At 39.5% G+C, this 19,172-nt stretch overlaps 6 protein-coding genes across 7 annotated transcripts; 3 read left to right on the top strand and 3 right to left on the bottom strand.

The window, feature by feature from the left end:
• Positions 1 to 18: 18 nt before the first annotated feature.
• On the bottom strand, positions 19 to 5,812 carry LOC18606950 (SH3 domain-containing protein). Its single transcript, XM_007040860.3, has 10 exons — positions 5,413 to 5,812; positions 4,543 to 4,656; positions 4,365 to 4,434; positions 4,137 to 4,285; positions 3,637 to 3,738; positions 2,927 to 3,127; positions 2,052 to 2,114; positions 1,745 to 1,891; positions 591 to 665; positions 19 to 395 (listed from the first exon to the last, which is right to left on the bottom strand). Exons 1-10 carry the CDS (start codon positions 5,470 to 5,472, stop codon positions 270 to 272), a joined length of 1,107 nt encoding a protein of 368 aa, XP_007040922.2. The 5' UTR covers positions 5,473 to 5,812; the 3' UTR covers positions 19 to 269.
• Positions 5,813 to 6,025: 213 nt separating this feature from the next.
• On the bottom strand, positions 6,026 to 7,590 carry LOC18606949 (Eukaryotic aspartyl protease family protein). Its single transcript, XM_007040859.3, has one exon. The coding sequence runs from the start codon at positions 7,565 to 7,567 to the stop codon at positions 6,191 to 6,193; it is 1,377 nt and encodes a 458-aa protein (XP_007040921.3). The 5' UTR covers positions 7,568 to 7,590; the 3' UTR covers positions 6,026 to 6,190.
• A 1,468-nt stretch (positions 7,591 to 9,058) lies between these two features.
• On the bottom strand, positions 9,059 to 10,296 carry LOC18606947 (vitellogenin-2 protein). Its single transcript, XM_007040857.3, has one exon. The coding sequence runs from the start codon at positions 10,090 to 10,092 to the stop codon at positions 9,337 to 9,339; it is 756 nt and encodes a 251-aa protein (XP_007040919.3). The 5' UTR covers positions 10,093 to 10,296; the 3' UTR covers positions 9,059 to 9,336.
• A 772-nt stretch (positions 10,297 to 11,068) lies between these two features.
• LOC18606946 (Protein kinase superfamily protein) lies at positions 11,069 to 13,096 on the top strand. Of its 2 annotated transcripts, none has more exons than XM_018117246.2 (5): positions 11,069 to 11,564; positions 11,670 to 11,805; positions 11,984 to 12,111; positions 12,255 to 12,378; positions 12,587 to 13,096. In XM_018117246.2, exons 1-5 carry the CDS (start codon positions 11,148 to 11,150, stop codon positions 13,027 to 13,029), a joined length of 1,248 nt encoding a protein of 415 aa, XP_017972735.2. In that variant the 5' UTR covers positions 11,069 to 11,147; the 3' UTR covers positions 13,030 to 13,096. The 2 variants fall into 2 exon arrangements, with proteins under 2 accessions (XP_017972735.2, XP_007040918.3); XM_007040856.3 differs by having other exon boundaries at positions 11,984 to 12,120.
• Positions 13,097 to 13,981: 885 nt separating this feature from the next.
• LOC18606945 (UDP-Glycosyltransferase superfamily protein) lies at positions 13,982 to 15,764 on the top strand. The gene has a single exon (XM_007040855.3). The coding sequence runs from the start codon at positions 14,108 to 14,110 to the stop codon at positions 15,572 to 15,574; it is 1,467 nt and encodes a 488-aa protein (XP_007040917.3). The 5' UTR covers positions 13,982 to 14,107; the 3' UTR covers positions 15,575 to 15,764.
• A 133-nt stretch (positions 15,765 to 15,897) lies between these two features.
• On the top strand, positions 15,898 to 19,170 carry LOC18606944 (RINT-1 / TIP-1 family). Its single transcript, XM_007040854.3, has 4 exons — positions 15,898 to 16,281; positions 16,384 to 16,482; positions 16,964 to 17,079; positions 17,159 to 19,170. Exons 1-4 carry the CDS (start codon positions 15,975 to 15,977, stop codon positions 19,124 to 19,126), a joined length of 2,490 nt encoding a protein of 829 aa, XP_007040916.3. The 5' UTR covers positions 15,898 to 15,974; the 3' UTR covers positions 19,127 to 19,170.
• Positions 19,171 to 19,172: the final 2 nt, after the last annotated feature.

The raw sequence follows: 19,172 nt of genomic DNA, 5'->3' as shown, positions 1-19,172 counted from the left end.
AGGATCATTACACTCTGGTTATTTGCAATAAATTCACCTTCCCCACCTCAAGTCATTATAAAGGAGTGGTCTTGACAAAACTGAATCATAAGTGTGATTATTTACCTCACAACTCACATAGCACACAAAAAGAATATACATCGCTCGCATGCATATGCCACTCTCGTACCCACCCAGTAATTAGTAATTACTTACAAGGGCACTATTGACTATAACAAAGGAGTTGGGGCATGTACAACTTTTAACACTAGTCACCATGGCTTCAACGATCAGGCTGCCGAGTTTGCTTCACTTATCTTGCTTGCTGGAGCTTTCTCATGTCTTTCGACATAAGCAGAGGGAAACCACCCAGCCTTGCCCTTGCATTCTCCTTCAGACCATCCAGTAGGACCCACCTTGCGATATTGCAACAAAAATGATAAAGAGGAATTATTCCAAAAGAAAAAGTTACAAGTATGCAGGAGAACAGGGTAAAAGACAGAGACTAACATAAGCACAAAATGATGTAAAGCAGAACCATGTTTGATAAATAATATAATTCATTTAGTAAACAAACAATGAGAGATTTAACCTAGCAGTTGCAACAGTACCTGGCGAACCACAACATAATCACCAACTGCTAAGCTTAACTCCCCATCGGCTTGAGCATCAAATGGGTGTACAACCTGTTCAAACAAACAACACCACAATCATGTCCAGAATTGTAAATTTAAAAACTCTCAAAACCAAGTCAATTTTGTAAAAAATACCAACAATGTAAGCTGGTCAGGAATACATTTGTCGGTTTTATAAACAGCATGTAAAACTCCGTAATGCTTAACATCCCACTAACAAATTTAGCATCTGGAGATTTCTTCAGAAAAATTTTACCTTGAAAAGGAAAAATTTTGGTTGTATGATCTCAGAAATGATTACGTCCATTGAAAAATTATGTAAGGAGTCTCAAGGCTGATGAATGAGACCACAGCCTCATAGACAGATTATGACTCATATGAAGTACAAACATAGCAAGAGCTTCAATCAGCCTCCCGTATATTTTCACACAATAAATAAACATGTTCTTCATCTAACAGGCACAAGTAAGAGGGGGAATAAGAGAGTCAAATAAGAGGGGAGTAGAAAAGTGGAAATCTTCTGAAAACATTGGTCTAGGTGGCAAACTAAAGTTCCAATGTAGGAAGAGGAAGTTCAAGTATCCTAAAATGTACAGGTTTCCATAGCTGCTGATCAACAGTTCTAACTGGCTGTTTTACACCAGAGGAAAAGTTTCATGTAATTGGATATTTGCCAGGGCACCGTGGGACTGGGAATCAGATCTCTCAGAAACCAAAATAGCTAGCTTCAGTCTTAAATTCAAGTTATTTCTTCTTTACACAACAGATCGATATTATCACCAGGCAGTTTCAGTTTGTTTCAAAAGTTTCTCAAAGTTTCAGTTTGTTTTAAATTCATGATATAATTACTAATAGTCATAGAATATAAAAGGAGTAAACTCATGTTTCCATATTTACTTTATTCAGAGAAGATGTAGATTTTCAAATTTAATTTATGCACTGAGGTAATCATCACTATAATATCTATAAATAAAACTCTTAATGGTGAAAGACCACCTAACCTGCATAAAGCAACTTTGAAGCGATCTTTTTGGTTTCTAACTTTTTTTTTACGTTCTTTTCATTTCATTTTCTCAATAGTGGAGTACATTGGAGAGAATTTCATTTCTTGAAGAGTACAAAAGCCTAACCTTTGCTATGAAATATACATCGCTTTGATTGTTTATCTGAGCCTTAGATCCATTTGAACAAGTGTTATCATCTGCAAGGGCAACATTCACCTCTCTCTGCAAAGTCACTGAGTTCAATGACTCATTCGACTGCTCCTCCAGAATCATCTAGCCAGCAGTAAACTTTGATCATAACCTTTCGGATATATGCAAGAAATAAGTGAAAAATAATAGCACTTTGGCACCCATCAAATTCCATGTACTGATGGGGCTGCCTATCGATGTCATATGAGAAGAATTTCAAAGCAAAGGGTGAATAAGTACAAACCTCAGCATATAGCTTCTCTAAAATAGCAAGAATACGCCGATGATAAGATTTTTCAGCATCAACCTGCAAAATGATTCTGGTGAGGTCCAAGGACCTGAGCATTACAAGTAGGGGTAATGTGCATTGAAATGTGAGCCTACTCAAGAATAAATTGACTATGTCAGATATCTCAAAAACAAATAAGTTGAGTACATCAGTTATCTCAAATATAAGTCTTAAACATCAGATTGACACTAGCAATGCCCCCACAATGCAGCCATGGAAGAAGAAACTTTGCTACTTCCATATGTGTTTTTTTTTTTTTTTCAATCAATGGAAGCAAAGCCAAAAGAAAAAGACTCTTAAAACGTTCAACAATGTCACCAAGTTACAGGTGCAGAAAAGTTACACTTTGCCTTTCCTGAGCCTTAGGTAAGTATGTCCCTTCATAAAGTTAAGATTACTCTAGGGGTTTCTAGGAGTTAGGTTGATTTCCTCTTAGTCCAGGTTGCCTATTACTTGCTAAAAGTTAGTTTCCTATTAGGAATCTCAGTCATAGAAGTCTTAATATGAGTTTTTCACCTGGACCCACTATAGTCTCATCTTCCTCTGACTAGAGTTGTTTTGGTTAGAAGTATGAGTTAAAGAAAGCAGCAACATATTTGCTAACCTAGACTTACGACTAGCAACATACATTCAAATGGAATCCTCAAAGGGTGAGGATTCTTTTTGCATAGATAACAGTTGCAAAACTTCCTTCAGTTGAAGTTATCAATCTTATGTTAGCTGTAAACATGGTACTAATGATAACCAGAAAAGTCGTTTTGTTTGTGAACAAATGAAAAGCAGCTTATTACAGGCATTGCGAAAAAAGATTAAAATAAAAGTAGCAATACCATAGCAAGAAGCCGCTGGAAAGTAATCTTTTGCTGCTGATCCTCAACTGATAGCATGGCAGCAGTTGCTTCTCTTCCTAGTACCATCATTGAGGCTTTAAGTTCAGTCAATCTTGCTTCTGCTTGTTTAAGCTTCATGTAGCTTTCTGCAGATATATCAGATTCCCTGGTCTTTGATCTCCGCCTTAATACATCTGCTGCCTGTTTGTGAAAAAAATTGGCTGAGAATATATATATATATATAAGAAACTACTAATAAAAAGGAAAGATATAATAAGTTATGATGAGATTTTGGAACGTTATACACTTAAAGAGTCAATAAAGTATTTAACTCTTTCCACATTCATGTGTTTAAAAACCTAATGCTTTATGTGTCTCTTGTTATTGGTTTTTTTTTTTTGGCTTGAGATAGACAGGAGGTACAAGCACAGCTTTGGTTGACACCACACACACAAAAAAAAAAAAACAATTTGATTCTCCTGTCAGTGAGCACATTAAATTTGTTTTAGTTAACCAAATTAAACTACTATTAATGACCTAGCTGGGCCATGCAATTATAAGAAGGTCAAGAGATTACAGTTAGACTGCAGGCAAAGAAGACCATGCCAAATTTCTGATATTTGACCTTGTCTGGTCAATGATCTGTTCCAACAGTATAGAACTTCAACAGTCCAAATTGATCTACTCCAAATTTTAAAATATTGAAATACCTGAGCTTCAACCTCTTGGCGGAGTCTGTCATAACGGTGGGTCAAGTGCCGAGCATCCTCCAAAGGAGCACCTGTAATTAATGCCCGTAGTGGCTCAGAAACCTACATATTTGAAACCTGTAACACAATTAGAAACAGAAGGAAAAAGAAAAAAGAAAAAATCCTCAAAGCTCAGAAATAGCAGAAATTATCTTAATTTCCAACAGCATTTCATGACGATACCAATGTTCCTTCCATTTGTATTTATCTCAACTTAGCGGAGAAAGAAAACAGGTCACATCGTATGTTAAGTCTATCAAACCACAGTCCATAATATAGCAACTCATTGATTTGGGTAGGGAATGTAAAAGCACAGATATGCAACCCAGATGACCAGGGCACAATGGAACCAAACAAACATTTTCATTACAATAATGGACAAATTGCCTAAGGGAGAGCATTTCAGGTGCAAATAACCTATAAAAGAAGTCCTGAGTATCCATAAATATGAAAGAAATTACCTGTTCACCAAGGATCCCAAGCAAGGTCTCCCTTTCATCTTCCATTGATTTATGTGACTTACCAAACTGAAGGGCAGCTCTTGCAAGAAAAGAATCAGAGCTTTGACTCTCAGCTCCATATTTGCAACAATCATCAGCCAACTTCCTAGCTAAAATATTCAGTGTGAAACACCATAAATCAGCCTCGTACAGGAGTCAAAATGCAGTAAAAGATCCAACCATACTTACCTATTTCTAGCAGCTTTGAGCTTGTTGCAATAAAACCTTCTATGCCACGGACAATATTCCGCTGCAAATGCTGCAAGCAAAATATAGAAGTGTAAGCATCCCATAAATTATTCAGAAGTTAATATTTAAACCATCTTATTGGCCCTATGACTGCTTGAAAAAGGACTAGAGAATGCACCTTAGCTGCCTTTGTAGAAATGTATAGATCTTGCAGCTTTTGATGACATTGAAGCTCAGCTTCATCAACTGTAATGTCTTCATTACTAAAATGGCCAAGATGCCGAAGCACTGCCTACAAAATAGATAAGATTTGATCGGTATATAGGGAAAAATACCTTAGTCAAAAATGGATGAAACCACTAAGCAGTTATATAATAAATTCATATAAAAATATCATGTGCTATCAGTAATGATAAGCAGAGTAACAAAAGAATGGTAGATAAAATTTTACATTTCTAACACAATATATTATGTGAAAAATAGCTTCAACATCCAAAAGCTCGTTAAGTCAACTTGGAATTGATTACAAGTTCTATAAATAGATAGATGTCAACAAAATTCATGATTAAAGATAAATAAACTCTAAGGTTCTCATGTTTGTTATATTTTGCCTCAAAAGGAAAAAAAAGAAAGATTGGGTGGCCTCCCTTGGATGTTAGTGTAGTCATCGTGGCGGCTATAAATTGTATGCTTTTATTGGGGTTTAGAAAGAAGAAAAAGGAAAACAGTAATATTAGAAATCAATGAATTCCTAGTAGGAGGTCGCAAATAGCAATGGCTAAGACATGAAAATTGGTAAAGCATAGTGGTACTATGTTTGTTTTTATCAGTAAAAAGTCTAAACCTCAAACATTTCTGCATTTTCACAAATTTGATTCAAGAAATAAGAAATAATCGCAAACAATTGGAAGTTCAATAGAAATGCAATCAAAAAGGGTGGGTATAAAGAGTAGAGAGGTAAAATCGAATGAAAATAACAAATAGGAAAGCAAAAGCAGAAGCAGAGAGAGTTGGATAGGATAAATGATAAAAAGGAAGAAGAACCCACTTGCTGCTGCTTGGCAACTTGCTCTCTGAGCTTGGTAGCTTGCTTCTTGATAGCTTCCATGTCTAACAGGAACAAATGGTTGAGCAACAGTGGTGCTGATGCAGTGATGCCTGATGAAGAATAAATGAATGCCGAAAATCGACGCCCAACAGCAAAGAAAATACAGACAGTAGATCTTCAGAAAGGGAGCTTGGCTTTCGGGTAACAGAAAGAGAGAGAAATCAAAGGGAAAAAAGGACACAGACAGATTAAGAAAAAGTTAGGCCGTTTGGGAGGAAAGCGTCGGGGTATTTATTTATTCTTTTAAAGTGGGCGATTTTTGTTCCACTTTCACTTGCTACTTTGTACAGGCGGTTTAGTCACTGGTTACTTCACTTGAGACGGTTGGGTAGTTTAAGTAGAAATCTAATCCCATGGCGTAACATGGTTCTGTTTTTTGGACTGCAGTGTAGTAGTACCAAGCACCAACTGCTCCACTAGTCCTCGATATACCCTTTTTCTCATTTTTAATGTATCAGTTCACAATTATCCATTTTATACTATCTCCTACTTTTCTTTATTTCTTTTTTCTTGGCTTCAAATTATGTGTCCAAACTCTCTGATCATAAGCAGGTGAAAAATTTAAGAATATTTAGGAAAAATTGCCAATCGACCACTTTCTCAACCTTCACTCATGGGATTGAGCAAGGGAATTCTGATATATGGATTATATACTCATATTATTATCACATCACATAAAACATCTATAACCAATTGCAACTGCAAATTTAACAACTTATCACATCAAAGGCTTGGTGCAGTCAGTTGGCGTGAAGGAGACAGTTCTCTCTTCTAGGTCGTAGCTGACCAAGAAATCCATCTGTGACAGGTTCCCAAAAATGGCTATGTCATTGGATGGTACGATGGTGAAGCACACCATGTCTTCCTGCACTTGGGCGAACGTATTCCATGGCTGCAACTTCACGTCCGCACCACTAAAATGAAACGTTATTACGGGAAGATCTATGTCCTTAGCGCCCTTAAAACAAGGGCTGAGAAGGCCCTTGGGGTCACTCACTCGTTTGGCCCCAATTGCTTCCTCCAAGGCGGATTCAAGACTGTTATAGAACTCTGACTCCAGGAATGTCAATGTTGTCCCAGAGTCGATGATGATGTTGCCTAATTTCTCCGTTGGTGATGCAGATGATCCGCCATAGGCCAACCTTCTGTCTCCAACACTGATAGCCTCTAACGTTATGAAGTAATACGTTGAGGGGTTTTTGTCAACTAAGGGAGTTGAAACAGCAGCAGCATCCGATTCCGTTGCAGTACCAAATATTATTCTGCTTGAAGCACACGGCTCCTCTGCATACGCAGTGGGAGCCAGACAGTAGGAAAACTTCCCACGGATTGATTTATCCAATTGTTTGACTAGAGAAAGGGGACCTCCACCAAGGCCAACAATACCGGAACCTACATCATCGAATGTGCCACCGTTGCTGTGTCCACAGCCGAACACAAGGTTTGGAAAGGAAAGTACTGGACTACTGCGAGTAGAGACGCCGATGGTGAACTTTTCAAGAGCAACGTTTCCTTTGGTGAAGGAGCGGTCTCCATAGGAATAGCTGTATTTACAAGCGTTCTGCTGATCGCAGACTCTTTCAGAGCTATCCAATGCATTGCAGGAATTAGACCCGCAGGGAAGGTTCTTGTACGTGGAGGACTTTCTGGGATCAAAGAGAGGAGGCTTTTGCCCATAACATTGTTCACAAGGCTTACACTGCACCCAGGTGAGATCGCTGCCAGTATCAGCTATTCCAAGCACTGAAACAGGTGGGGTTCCGATGGAAAATTTCATGAAATATTCTCCACCGCTTGACACTGTATCCGACTGGAGTGCCTTGGAAGTATAATTATTACTACTTTCAGAATTTGGCCTGAAACGATTAATGCGAGAGATAGAGCGATTGTAAGCATTGTACAAGCGATCAAATCGGGTTTCAAGAGGGTTGTAAAGCGGGGAGATTGGGGAGTCACGGTGTATCAGGTCCACACTAAAGCTGCTAGGCATTGCTTTTGCAGCTGAAAACACCAACAACTGATGAGTTAAGCATATGCACATTACCGAAACAAGAGCAGCAGACAAGAGTGAACAGGCTCTGAAAGTGGAGGCCATGATTTCGGGTTTGGAGAGATGAAACTGATACGAGCTAGCTAGGTGTTTAAGGTGGCAGAAATATTTATAGCAGAATGAGAATGGGGCGGAGGAAGATTAAAAAGTGAGCTGAAACGAATTAGGGAATAATGCGGAAGATCAGTAGGAACACTAATAGTGACTTTGGTGTATTCAATCCATCATCAATTAGTGTAGGTTATACTATTTATACCTGCCGGGGAGGGTAGCCGTTAACGTAAGAAGTTAATCTGTTGTACATTTAACTTGTCAAAATGATTTAGATTCGACAATTCTACTAGTATTGATAGGTTATGTACAATTTAGGGGACTGGAAAAATTATCCACAAAAAAGAAGGGAGCATACCTCATCCTAACAATTATAATTGCAATATAATTAACCAATCATAATACATCTCTTTGGAGGGTTTCATCTTAATTTGCATTTAATTGTCATATATGGCCGGTACAAATTCTGGTAACCGCCCCTATATATCTTCCATCTGAGCAATTCTATTCTATTATTTACCTGAATTGCTTGAGGAGCCGAAAGGGGAAAGGAAAGCCATGTTGTTCCATTATTAGCAACAAATTTAACTACAAAAGACTGCTGACTTTGCTATTATTGCATGCCAAAATAAAAGTAATTGTCACACATACTTCTTAGAGGCTAATTAACTCAGCCTACTCAATGCAATCTATGCTATAAACTACTTTAGCTTTTCAAGCAATCTATGCATTTTCTCTGGGGAACACTAAGACAACAAAGACTATCTAGCATCCTATCCAATCTTCCTTTCTCTTGTTTGCGGAATTATCTAGCATCTATATCTATTCATCTCACGTGTACCAAATTGCAACTGCAGACTTCCTGCTTGGTCACGCCACCGGCGATTGCCAGAGCAAATACTTGATTGAAACTTGATGCGAAAGTCAGCCTTGTCCATTTGTTGAATAGCTACCTGAATTGGCTCTTGCAGGTGACAACCAGAGGGCTGGGAGAAGCCATATCCATGAGGTTTCACTTGTCCAACGTTTGGGTAATCATTGATTATTTCATCAGTTGAAAATTTATCTAAAAAAAGGTACACAAGGTTTAGCATCCAGGGTTAGATATGATATGCCACATACCATTTACCTTAATAGTACATCCAACCCATGTTAATTTTAAGGCCACATCCCCAAAGGAACTAATTAATATGCTGAGCTCAAATATAAGGCCGTTGTTTATGGGTAGTCTACGCTTAAAAGCATTTATAAATGTAAAGGATGATTAAAAAAAAAGGAGGGGGAAAAAGGTGAAGAGGAGGCTGGACCAAAATAAGTGGTTCGCCACTCAGGAAAATTTAATTGTTCTCAGCTGATCTGATGCCTAAGTAGCCTTCAAAGACATACAGAATATGATTAGACAATGTGGCTTCCACCATGAAGTAGAATGTGGACCTTTGGCACCTTGCATACTTGACAACCATCACCATCTCACCAAACTATGGCTTATCGAAAGGATGTTTATTGAAAAAGTATAACAATTGACAAAATACTTAGTATAGCAATTAGCATGTAACAGAAAAGATGACAGAGTATAACAAGAGCTAACATCATTAGAATAACTAAAGATACCTAAACAAGTGTATGATTGGAGTAGAAAGAAGAGAATATGAAAAATAAACTCAATCTATAGGTGCATGATACCTTTGGATTCCAGCCCCCCCTTGCCCATATTAAAAAGAAAAATACACTTATCCAGAAAAAAATGAAAATGAAAAGTATAGTCATTTAGCATGCTCATCATCACTGTGACTAAGCTCATCTTCAATGCCAGGAAAGGTCATCCTTGCGGATGCTTGCTTTGCCCAATTAACTATCTTTTCTGCCTCCCGGCTAATCTTGTCTTGTTCCTTGATTGCGTTGTTGAGCATGCTTTGCTGTTCTTTGACTGAAAAAGTAGTAAAATTGGACAGGAATTCATCAGAATCAAGAGCGGTACCCAGCACCCTATTTTCCTTGTTTTTCTTAGAAATCTTTTTGGGAGAACACCAAAAGCACCCAGCTTTTTGGGGTGGAGAAGAATCCGGAGGCAAAGGAGAAGCAAATGAGCGAGAATTTGATGGGAGGCGATTTTTGGGTACTGAAGGAGAGAAGAGTGCATTTTGGGGGCTAGAATCTGAAATAGAGGGAGGTGAAGAAGGTGTCTGTTTGGGTTTGAAAGAGTATTTCCGTTGTGGGCTATCATGGGAATCAGAGTGGCAATCCTTGTCTGGACTTTGATGAGTTGTGCGGGTTATAGGCACAGGAAAGGATTTGAGTCGGCGGAATCGGGAGTCCAAATCGGACGGAAGGACGGAGTGGGCGAGAGCAGAGCAGTTGATAGCAGAGAGCTGCTCCAGTACGCACAGGTCTTGTGCTTGGGAGATGACTTCTTCTACAGCCGACTCATCTGTATCAGATAAGAAACCAAGATCTGCCATTATTTTTGAGGAAGAAGGAGCCTGCCTGCAGGTGGAATCAACCACAGGGCAACTGTGCATCAAAGAAGAAGAAAGGAACACAAGGTGCTCGCCGCCCAGTAGGCGGTGCAGTAGGAGACTTTACGCGCAAGGGGGTAACGGCTAATTGTGGGCTGGCTTTGGGTGCTGGGACCCAGAACTTGGGATCTTTTTGACCTTCTGCAGGAGCTGGGCTGCTAGGAACCCAGCCCTCGAAAGGGGCGCGGGTTCTTCCGCCCAAAGTTACTACTTAGCAAGAGCCTTTTTCTTTTCCGTGCTAATCGTTGATTTACTTGTAATAAATACTATCTAAAACATAAGTTATCTTTTCATTTTCTTAACTAAAAATATTAATAGTTTTGGATAATTAGTGGATCCTGAACCTTCCTAAGTGAACTTTATATTTCTTGTAATTGGATGATTTATGCCTAAAAAATAGAAAACAAATAATCCCAGTTACTCTAATCAAAAGGAAAAAACAGTTAAAATTAAATTAATGTGAGAGAGGGAGAAAAGACAAAAGGTGATCCACCCCAAGCTAATTAAAGAAAGCCAAAAAGCCAAGACAGAAGACACTGGTATAAAATAAAAGCATGTGTTTTGGTAATCGGTTGTTGAAAAATGAAATGGAGTAGCTAGCTAGGATTAGGAAAAAGGGGTAAAATAATTGCACACATCATTCTCAACTGCTCTGCTTCTCCTTTGAAGAAAACATATTACAATTGCTGCTCTCATCACTCCTGCACAAAATGCTTTTCTTTATAATATACAGTGAGTCCAAAGAGCAAATTGCTGTTCCCATTCATTTTAAGAGCTAATTAACTACTTGGATCTCACAGCATAGAGACACTACGTAGGTGACAAATCAAAGAACGAATCAAGCAAAGAAAAAGGCAAACTGTCCCATTTAGTAGAGTTGTTAGAGCAGTTGAAGAAAGAATGTGCCTGTCTAGCCTTCTATTAGATAACAAACTGATGAATTCTTTCTTTACATTATATATGATATATATATATATATATATATGATGTCTAGTAGCCAATAATCCATTACCAACACCCACAATCTCATCATCTCCTCTTGGTTTGTCTTGGTAACCATGACTGACTCCTCCAAGCCTTGGAGACCATTCGCTGCAAATTGTTGTTCAGCTGATGACCAAACAATTTTTGGCAATTTCAGCCGTTGCAGGCCATCCAGATCTGACTTCTCCAAGAACATTGCTCCATTACCATCGTTTCGACGATTGTCCTACTCTGATCTTAGTCGTTCATCGTCCACGCGCATCACCGAGGATCTTGCACAATCCTTTGGGCCTGATTTGTACGATTTCCAGCTAAGCGAGCTGCGGGCTATAACCCAGAATTTTTCGAGCAATTATCTGTTAGGAGAAGGTGGGTTCGGGACTGTGCATAAAGGCTACGTGGATGACAATTTTAGGCAGGGTTTGAAGGCTCAAGCTGTAGCTGTCAAGCTATTGGATATTGAAGGCCTCCAAGGACACCGTGAATGGCTTGTAAACAAATATATAGAATCCTTTTTCTTTTTCTTTTTTTTTTAATTGCTAATTCCTAAAGCAATTGAGTGATGGCTTAGCATAGCTAGAAATATTCTTGTACAGGCAGAAGTAATATTCTTGGGGCAGCTTCGGCATCCACACTTGGTCAAATTGATTGGCTATTGCTGTGAGGACGAGCAACGTCTTCTTGTATATGAGTTCATGCCCAGAGGCAGTTTGGAGAATCATTTGTTCAAAAGTTAGTTTCACCAATTAAACTAAAGCAGCCTTAATTATCAGACAAGTTTAAACTCAATTGTATATATATATATATGTATATCAGTAATTCTCATGCTGTAAACAGGCCCTAATGAAAGTACCACTTTGTTGAAATCAAGTCTCGATTTTCATTTTAAAATGTTAAACTTGATTTGCAGGGATCTCAACATCATTGCCGTGGGGCACCAGATTGAAGATTGCCATTGGAGCTGCAAAAGGGCTTGCATTCTTGCATGGGGCTGAGAATCCTGTCATATATCGTGACTTCAAAACTTCCAATATCTTGGTTGATTCTGTGTGTACTTTGTAGCGTGTTATATAATTACTCTCTCTAATTTATCATTCACAAAGCTCTATGCATATACATATATGCAAGACTACCATTTGCTTTGATTGCTCTTAATTAATTTGGTGTATTAAATATGTCAGGATTTTACAGCAAAATTATCGGATTTTGGACTTGCCAAGATGGGGCCTGAGGGCTCAAACACGCACGTCACAACTCGCGTTATGGGCACCTATGGCTATGCTGCCCCAGAATATGTATCGACAGGTATATGTTATATACATTATACATAGTTATGATAAAGCGCAAATGCAAGGAATGAAAGGAAAAGACAATTCCATTTTTGGAGTTAATGTTTTCAACGATTTTAATAATATTCCAGCACCAGCAGAAAATGTAGTAGCAGTATAATCAGTTTCCATCCGATGGACAGGAACTGATGACAGACACTATTCTATGAATAATTTATATTCAGGTCACTTGACGACGAAAAGTGATGTTTACAGCTTTGGAGTGGTACTATTAGAATTGCTTACAGGGAGAAGATCAGTGGAGAAATCAAGGTCTAAGAACGAGCAAATCCTTGTCGATTGGGCTAAGCCTTACTTGAGTAGCAGTCGGAGGCTGCGCTATATAATGGACCCAAGACTCAGCGGGCAGTATTCCGTTAAAGGAGCAAAAGAGATGGCTCTTCTGGCATTACAATGCATCAGTTTGAACCCTAAAGACAGGCCAAGGATGCCAGCCATTGTTCAAACTCTGGAAGCCCTGCAACAGTATAAGGACATGGCGGTCTCCTGCGGTCAATGGCCTGTATCTGTGTCACCAAAATCCACTAAAACTAATGGACCTAAATTCAGGGGCGCACAAGGTAGAGGTAAGCTGACTGCAACTACTGCAAATCGGAAGGCCGCATGATACCAAGTTTGGAACCTACTTGAGTGTAAATTATTAGTATATATAATGGAATATATTTGAGCATAAATTGTGGGGTGATGAATGACAAATGGGCCACGCACAGGCACAGCACAGGGTATGAGTCAAAATTGATGGAAATTAAGCTAATCTTTGTTGGACCGGACCTAATCAGGATTCAGGCATCATTTTAAGGATTCCTTGTCGGCATTCAAAATCAAAGAGTGGTGGATCATGAGTTGAATCGCATGCAAGCATCTGGCTTGCAGCTTTTACCTTTGTGCATAGACAGGAATTGAGGTTGTGAAGGTGCTTTAAGCCTAATCCATTGTGCAGCATTTTAATCCCTAAGTCTAACCTCTGGTGTGCGGTTTGCCATTGTCAAAATTGACATGCGAGCGTCGGTTTGAAACTAATGACGACGAACCACGACATCCGCTTCACTTTAGACTTTTTTCAGACGCTGGTTTTGACCCCGTTGGCTTCTATATTAAATATATTAAATAAATTGAAGCCCATAATATTTAAAATTTTCATTGCTTCTTACCTTCCTCATTGAATTTCGACTTTAATAAAATGTGCTGGCAGGCAAGTGCGTATCAGAAGAAGCAAAATGAAAAGAGGAAATTGTTGGCCAGCTTTTTTGTGAGTGCACATGGCATGGTGATGGTATTCTATATAAAACAAATTCAGTACTACGTTAATACTATACAGTAGAAGAGTAAATCCAAATAAACACTATGTTTACAAATTCATTAATTAGGAAAAAAAATTATCAACATGAAAACAAAAGTCATGGAAAATAGTAGCAGTAAAGCAAGCATGCATGCATGATGATCTGCCTTTTGAATTTCTGTTTAGAGGAGGCGTGAGAAACGCACTAAAACCTTTTAAAAAGTAAACCCCAAAATTCAATGCATTTGCTAAAGTGCGTGCCCACCCCATTTTCCTCCCTCACTTTGCAGTTGCTGCCTAGAAATTGTCTCATTCTATGAATCTATGAATCAAAAACACCCCTCTCTCTAACCTTTCATCACATCACAATCCCCCCAATAGGAAGAAAAAGAAAAGAAAGAAAGAAATGGCCTTCTACAGCAAACCCAAGAAGCCCCATCTCATCTCTTTCCACTCCAATCTCAATCTGTGCACGACTCTTTTCTTCCTACTTGTCTTCACCGTTCCGCTCTTGTTTCTCCTCCACACCTGCACCTACTCCCTCTGCACCACTTTTGCCCCAAACAACGTCAACTCTTGGTCAGGTGACCTTCGAAAGGCTGAATTTGCGTGGAACCGGCTTCCTTTCACCCAAATTCAACCCCCGCCAATCAGACTCAAGATCGCTGTTTTCTCCCGAAAATGGCCTATTGGCACCACCCCAGGCGGCATGGAGCGCCATGCCTACACCTTGCACACCGCTCTAGCTCGCCGTGGCCACCAAGTTCATGTGTTTACATCCCCTGTTGATGGTGGAAAAGCTCCCCCTGATACCCCGACCTCTTCTGCTAACTCCCCACGAATTCACTGCCACGAAGGTGAAGCCGGTAAGTGGCGATACAACAAGGCTTGGGAGCTCTTCAATGAAGAGAGCCAGCGTGGACCATTCGACGTCATTCATTCCGAAAGCGTGGCTCTTCCTCATTGGTTGGCTCGCAATCTTAAGAATCTTGCTGTTTCATGGCATGGCATAGCCCTCGAAAGCTTACAATCAAGTATTTACCAAGATTTAACTCGTAAACCCAATGAACCGATGTCGCCTGCTTTTAACGTGAGTTTATATGGAGTTGTCCCAAAAGTGCTTAACGAAATAAGGTTCTTCCACAACTATGCTCATCATGTTGCAATCAGTGATAGTTGCGGGGAGATGTTGAGGGATGTGTATCAGATTCCTAGGAAAAGAGTCCATGTCATCCTCAATGGTGTTGATGAAAATGGTTTTCGAAACGACTTATCCTTAGGCCTTTACTTCCGGTCTAAGATTGGTGTCCCCAGAAATGGTAGTTTGGTGCTAGGTGTGGCGGGAAGGTTGGTGAAGGATAAAGGGCATCCTTTGCTTTATGAAGCTTTCTCCAAGCTCATAAGCAAGCACCCTGATGTGTATTTGCTCGTTGCTGGGTCTGGACCATGGGAGCAACGATACAAGGAATTAGGCCCTCGCGTACTAGTTTTGGGTTCTATGGCTCCATCCCAACTCAGGGCTTTTTACAATGCAATCGATATCTTTGTGAATCCAACACTCAGGCCTCAAGGGTTAGACCTCACTCTTATGGAAGCAATGATGAGCGGAAAACCGGTCATGGCATCAAGGTTTCCAAGCATTCAAGGCAGTATTGTTGTTGATGATGAGTTGGGGTTCATGTTTTCTCCCAACGTGGACTCGTTGTTGGAAGCGTTAGAGGGGGTGGTGAGGGAAGGCCCAAAGAGGCTAGCGCAAAGGGGAAAGGCATCGCAGGAGTATGCAGCTTCCATGTTTACGGCAAGCAAGATGGCCCTGGCATATGAAAGATTGTTTCTTTGTATAAAAAACGACACATTTTGTGTCTATCCTTAGGATATAGTTCTATGCAGTCATAGTATTAGTGCATTCTTTTTTAGTTCTAGTAAAAATCCATTGCTTTCAACCTTGCATTCATCTAAAAGAATGAGGAACAATACCGTATTTGTATGCTACCAGCAAGTATCGACTCAATAATAATGTTGGCACTTTGGTCTGAGCCCAGACAACAGAGAAGTTGCCTAAAGTCTTAATGTGTGATTTGCCTCCATGTTGGAATGGGATTACATTCCCTACAACCATAAGAAGACCACACTAGCATTAGTTATTGGACTCGATAAGACAACCCAATAAGATTTGGGCCCAAAGCTGTGGGATTCTTTTTTTAATTTTTAAATTCAATTATTCCATTCAGAAATATAGTTGGCAGGCACTGCGAATTTCTGAGAGTTGAGAAATGAGACGAGAGAGAGAGAGAGTCATGGAAGGCTGGCATCCCCAATATCTAATTCTGCCGAAACTGGGTAAGCTATGCCGGCAGCAGGCAGAGTATCTGGACCAGCATTTCAAGACCCAAAAAGATGTTTCTTCATCTTCTTCTTGTCTGTTGTCGGAATGGACCAAGCACTGCACTGATTTCGACTCTTGTCTGCTACACCTGCGCACCACTCTCATGGAACGCGCCCTATCATGGATCTCTCGTTCTTTTCGAGCCAAAGCTTGCCTCGGCAATCTCAATCTCAGCCTCTATGCTTCCTCTCCCTGTTAGCACTCTGCAGAATATGTTGTTTGATTTTGCTTTTCATTCTCCGCCGTTACCTTTCTTTTCTTTTAATTACTATTATTTTGCATATTCGGGTCTGCAGATGGGACTGCTTCTCATAGAATGCGGAGGATTTTGGGTGAAGAACTGCCGCAGCTCACCCTTCAACTGCGCCGAATTCACAACATCCTCCAATATCTTGGTCAGCAAATCTGTAGCCCTTATCACAATAATTCCTTTGCAGATAGTTTAACGCTTAGTTATTCATCTTCTAAATTATCTACATAAAGTACTTATTCCTGAATTCTATGGCCTTGTTATGGAGTATGTTTCTTTATGCAAGTTTTTTCAAATGCCTAATTGTCATGACACCAATTACGTATTAACCTCTATCTGCCTTCAAGTTAAAATGGAAAAACCTGCTGTCAATGGCAATGACTTCATACTGCTTTAGACTACGAAATCTCAGCTAATGCCAATACTCATAATTTATTGCTTAAGAATTGAGAATACTGGATGCTGGTAAAGAACATATTCTTCTGCTTTTTGAACGAGAGCACATATTTTTCAACTCTCAGCATGCAATCCTTTTTCTGCTTCTACATACAAGGTCATGGTTTGTGTAACCTTTTCCTAACTATGCCACCAAGCCTACAGCTTAGCGTGCCCTTTTTATATTACAGAAACCGCTCTTCGCTTAGAAGCTTTGGTAGGAGATCTTGAAGATGCAGTTTTCTGTTCTGGAATTCACAGTATGGGGAAGATGTTCACAAAGCTTTCAACTTCACTGTCTTCAAATGTAACTACTCTGTTCCTATTTTTCCCTATTATTTCAGAATGCATCTCTACCATTATATCCAGACATTCTTGCTATGCAGGACTTTGGACTAAAGCAAGAAAGATTACTTCAAGCCATAAAAGCCATGAATGATATTGAGGATATGGTTATCAATGTTGAGAAATCCCATCAACAATGTCACCAACTTTTACAATCAGTTGATCATAGGGTAGATAAAACTTTGTCTGTTCTTCGACCAGAAGCTCTTGCAGAACATCGTGCCCTTCTTGCTTCTTTAGGCTGGCCTCCAAACTTTCTGACGTCAAAAGTTGAGGGTGGAGGGATCTCCGAGCTCCCAAACCCACTAGTTCTAATTCATAGAGATGAAAAGAAGTCTTATGCTCAAAGTTTTCAAGTGCTTTGTGCTCTGCAGCAACTGCAGACACGTAGAGAAGCGCGAAAGTTTGAAACTTTAGATCAAAAGGAGTGTGGCATACAGCTTTGGGCTATTGATGAACTAGTGTCTCCTATCGCAGAAAGAATGGAATATCACTTCTTGAAATGGGCTGAGCAGCCTGAGTTTATTTTTGCTCTTGTATTTAAAATTACTAGGGACTTTATAGTGGGAGTAAGTGATATTTTGCAGCCTATGATTGATGCAGCCAGATTGTCGAGCTGTAGTGCCAACGAGGCTTGGGTTTCTGCAATGGTCCATATGCTTTCTGGGTTTTTAGCAAAAAAGGTTTTTCCTTCCTTGGCTGAAAGATATAAGAAGAAAGACATGAAATTGGAAGTTGTTTCATTGTGGCTTCATCTAGTTGACCTTATTGTTGGTTTCGATAAACAGATGCAGTCACTGGTAAGATCTGAAACTTGTCTCTTGTTGCCAGATGCTGAAAGGTATGGTGGGCTTTCAAGAGGGATATCAGTATTAATACTATTTTGTGATAGACCTGATTGGCTAAAGGTTTGGGCTAAGATGGAGCTCAAGGATGGCTGGAAGAAACTAAAAGCAGTGCTGAAAGATGCAAGAGCTTGGCTAATTGATGACAAACATAGAGTTGACTTTAATGTTAGTACGGTATCTGAAACTTTTTTGCTCTCTTCCAGAGAGGACCATAAAGCTCCATTGGTTGCAGGGTCTGCACTTAAAATTGCACAGGAAATGATGGATCGATGCCAAAATTTACCTGCTATTTTGGCACGTGTCAAATTTGTTAGATCAACTGTAGCTAGATTCTTCTGGTACTTTTCTAATGTATTGCTTCTGCATTGCAAGAATGCTGAATTTTCTCCTGAAAATCCTGATGATGGGGCCTTGGTCAGAGCATGTGAATCAATTAATGCTGCTAGATATGTTGAGTCTAAGCTGCAAGAATGGAGTGATGATGTAAGTTTTTTAGAAATGAAGATTGCTGAAAATGATTCTAACATCCAGAAAAAAGACAAAGTTGTTGATGATGGTTGTTTCTTTGAAGAGGAAATAAAATTCTTGGCTGAGCTAGAGACTAACTTGCTTATGGAAATCATTGCTGTATTTCTTCGTCAGTTTGAAAATCTAACTTTGGAATACGACCATAATGAGGACTACATTGATGAAGATCACAATTTGACTTCAAATAGAGATTCAGCAGCTACAGCATTGGCTGTGTCCAGTGGTTTTATTGAAGCTTTGGATTCTTTGAGGAGTCAGCTTCATGTTGTTAAGATTAATCTCAATCCAAAAGACTTCTTGGACTTGTGGCGAAGTGTGGCAGATGGGCTAGATCATTTTATTTCTGGTAGCATTTTTGCAAGTGATGTTCAGTTTTCAGGGAGCCAAACCAATCAGTTTGGAACTGATATGCAAGCATTGTTCCTTGTGTTCCAACCATTTTGTGCTCGTCCTCAAGCATTTTTCCCTTGTATTAGAGATATCCTTAAGCTGTTAACAATCAGTAAGGAAGGGGTAAAGCAGTTGCTGGCAGCTTTATCGAGTAAGAAAAGTGAAAAATGCATGCAATTTTGTGGAGTTTCCCACTTATCTTTTGATCAAGTTGATAAAATTTTGAGGAATATGAAGTCTTGAGCTTGTTCTTATTGATAGAAGATAGAAATGGCTTGTTCTCTCCACC

This window comes from Theobroma cacao, chromosome 3 (genome assembly GCF_053813885.1).
Source record: "Theobroma cacao isolate CCN51 chromosome 3, ASM5381388v1, whole genome shotgun sequence".
NCBI classification, from domain to species: domain Eukaryota; kingdom Viridiplantae; phylum Streptophyta; class Magnoliopsida; order Malvales; family Malvaceae; genus Theobroma; species Theobroma cacao.
The sequence above is the reverse complement of the archived record's forward strand: the minus strand, read 5'-3'. Positions and strand labels throughout refer to the sequence as shown.

Excerpts from the sequence above, each read along its gene's own strand:
- LOC18606950 (XM_007040860.3), bottom strand. The coding sequence starts at position 5,472 with ATGGAAGCTATCAAGAAGCAAGCTACCAAGCTCAGAGAGCAAGTTGCC. Across the intron at positions 3,739-4,136 it reads TTGGGATCCTTGGTGAACAG|GTTTCTGAGCCACTACGGGC; the intron begins GTAATTTCTTTC and ends TCAAATATGTAG. Across the intron at positions 3,128-3,636 it reads GCCAAGAGGTTGAAGCTCAG|GCAGCAGATGTATTAAGGCG; the intron begins GTATTTCAATAT and ends TTTCACAAACAG.
- LOC18606949 (XM_007040859.3), bottom strand. The coding sequence starts at position 7,567 with ATGGCCTCCACTTTCAGAGCCTGTTCACTCTTGTCTGCTGCTCTTGTT.
- LOC18606947 (XM_007040857.3), bottom strand. The coding sequence starts at position 10,092 with ATGCACAGTTGCCCTGTGGTTGATTCCACCTGCAGGCAGGCTCCTTCT.
- LOC18606946 (XM_007040856.3), top strand. The coding sequence starts at position 11,148 with ATGACTGACTCCTCCAAGCCTTGGAGACCATTCGCTGCAAATTGTTGT. Across the intron at positions 12,121-12,254 it reads CCAATATCTTGGTTGATTCT|GATTTTACAGCAAAATTATC; the intron begins GTGTGTACTTTG and ends TAAATATGTCAG. Across the intron at positions 12,379-12,586 it reads CCCAGAATATGTATCGACAG|GTCACTTGACGACGAAAAGT; the intron begins GTATATGTTATA and ends ATTTATATTCAG.
- LOC18606944 (XM_007040854.3), top strand. The coding sequence starts at position 15,975 with ATGAGACGAGAGAGAGAGAGAGTCATGGAAGGCTGGCATCCCCAATAT. Across the intron at positions 16,483-16,963 it reads CAACATCCTCCAATATCTTG|AAACCGCTCTTCGCTTAGAA; the intron begins GTCAGCAAATCT and ends TTTATATTACAG. Across the intron at positions 17,080-17,158 it reads CAACTTCACTGTCTTCAAAT|GACTTTGGACTAAAGCAAGA; the intron begins GTAACTACTCTG and ends CTTGCTATGCAG.
- LOC18606945 (XM_007040855.3), top strand. The coding sequence starts at position 14,108 with ATGGCCTTCTACAGCAAACCCAAGAAGCCCCATCTCATCTCTTTCCAC.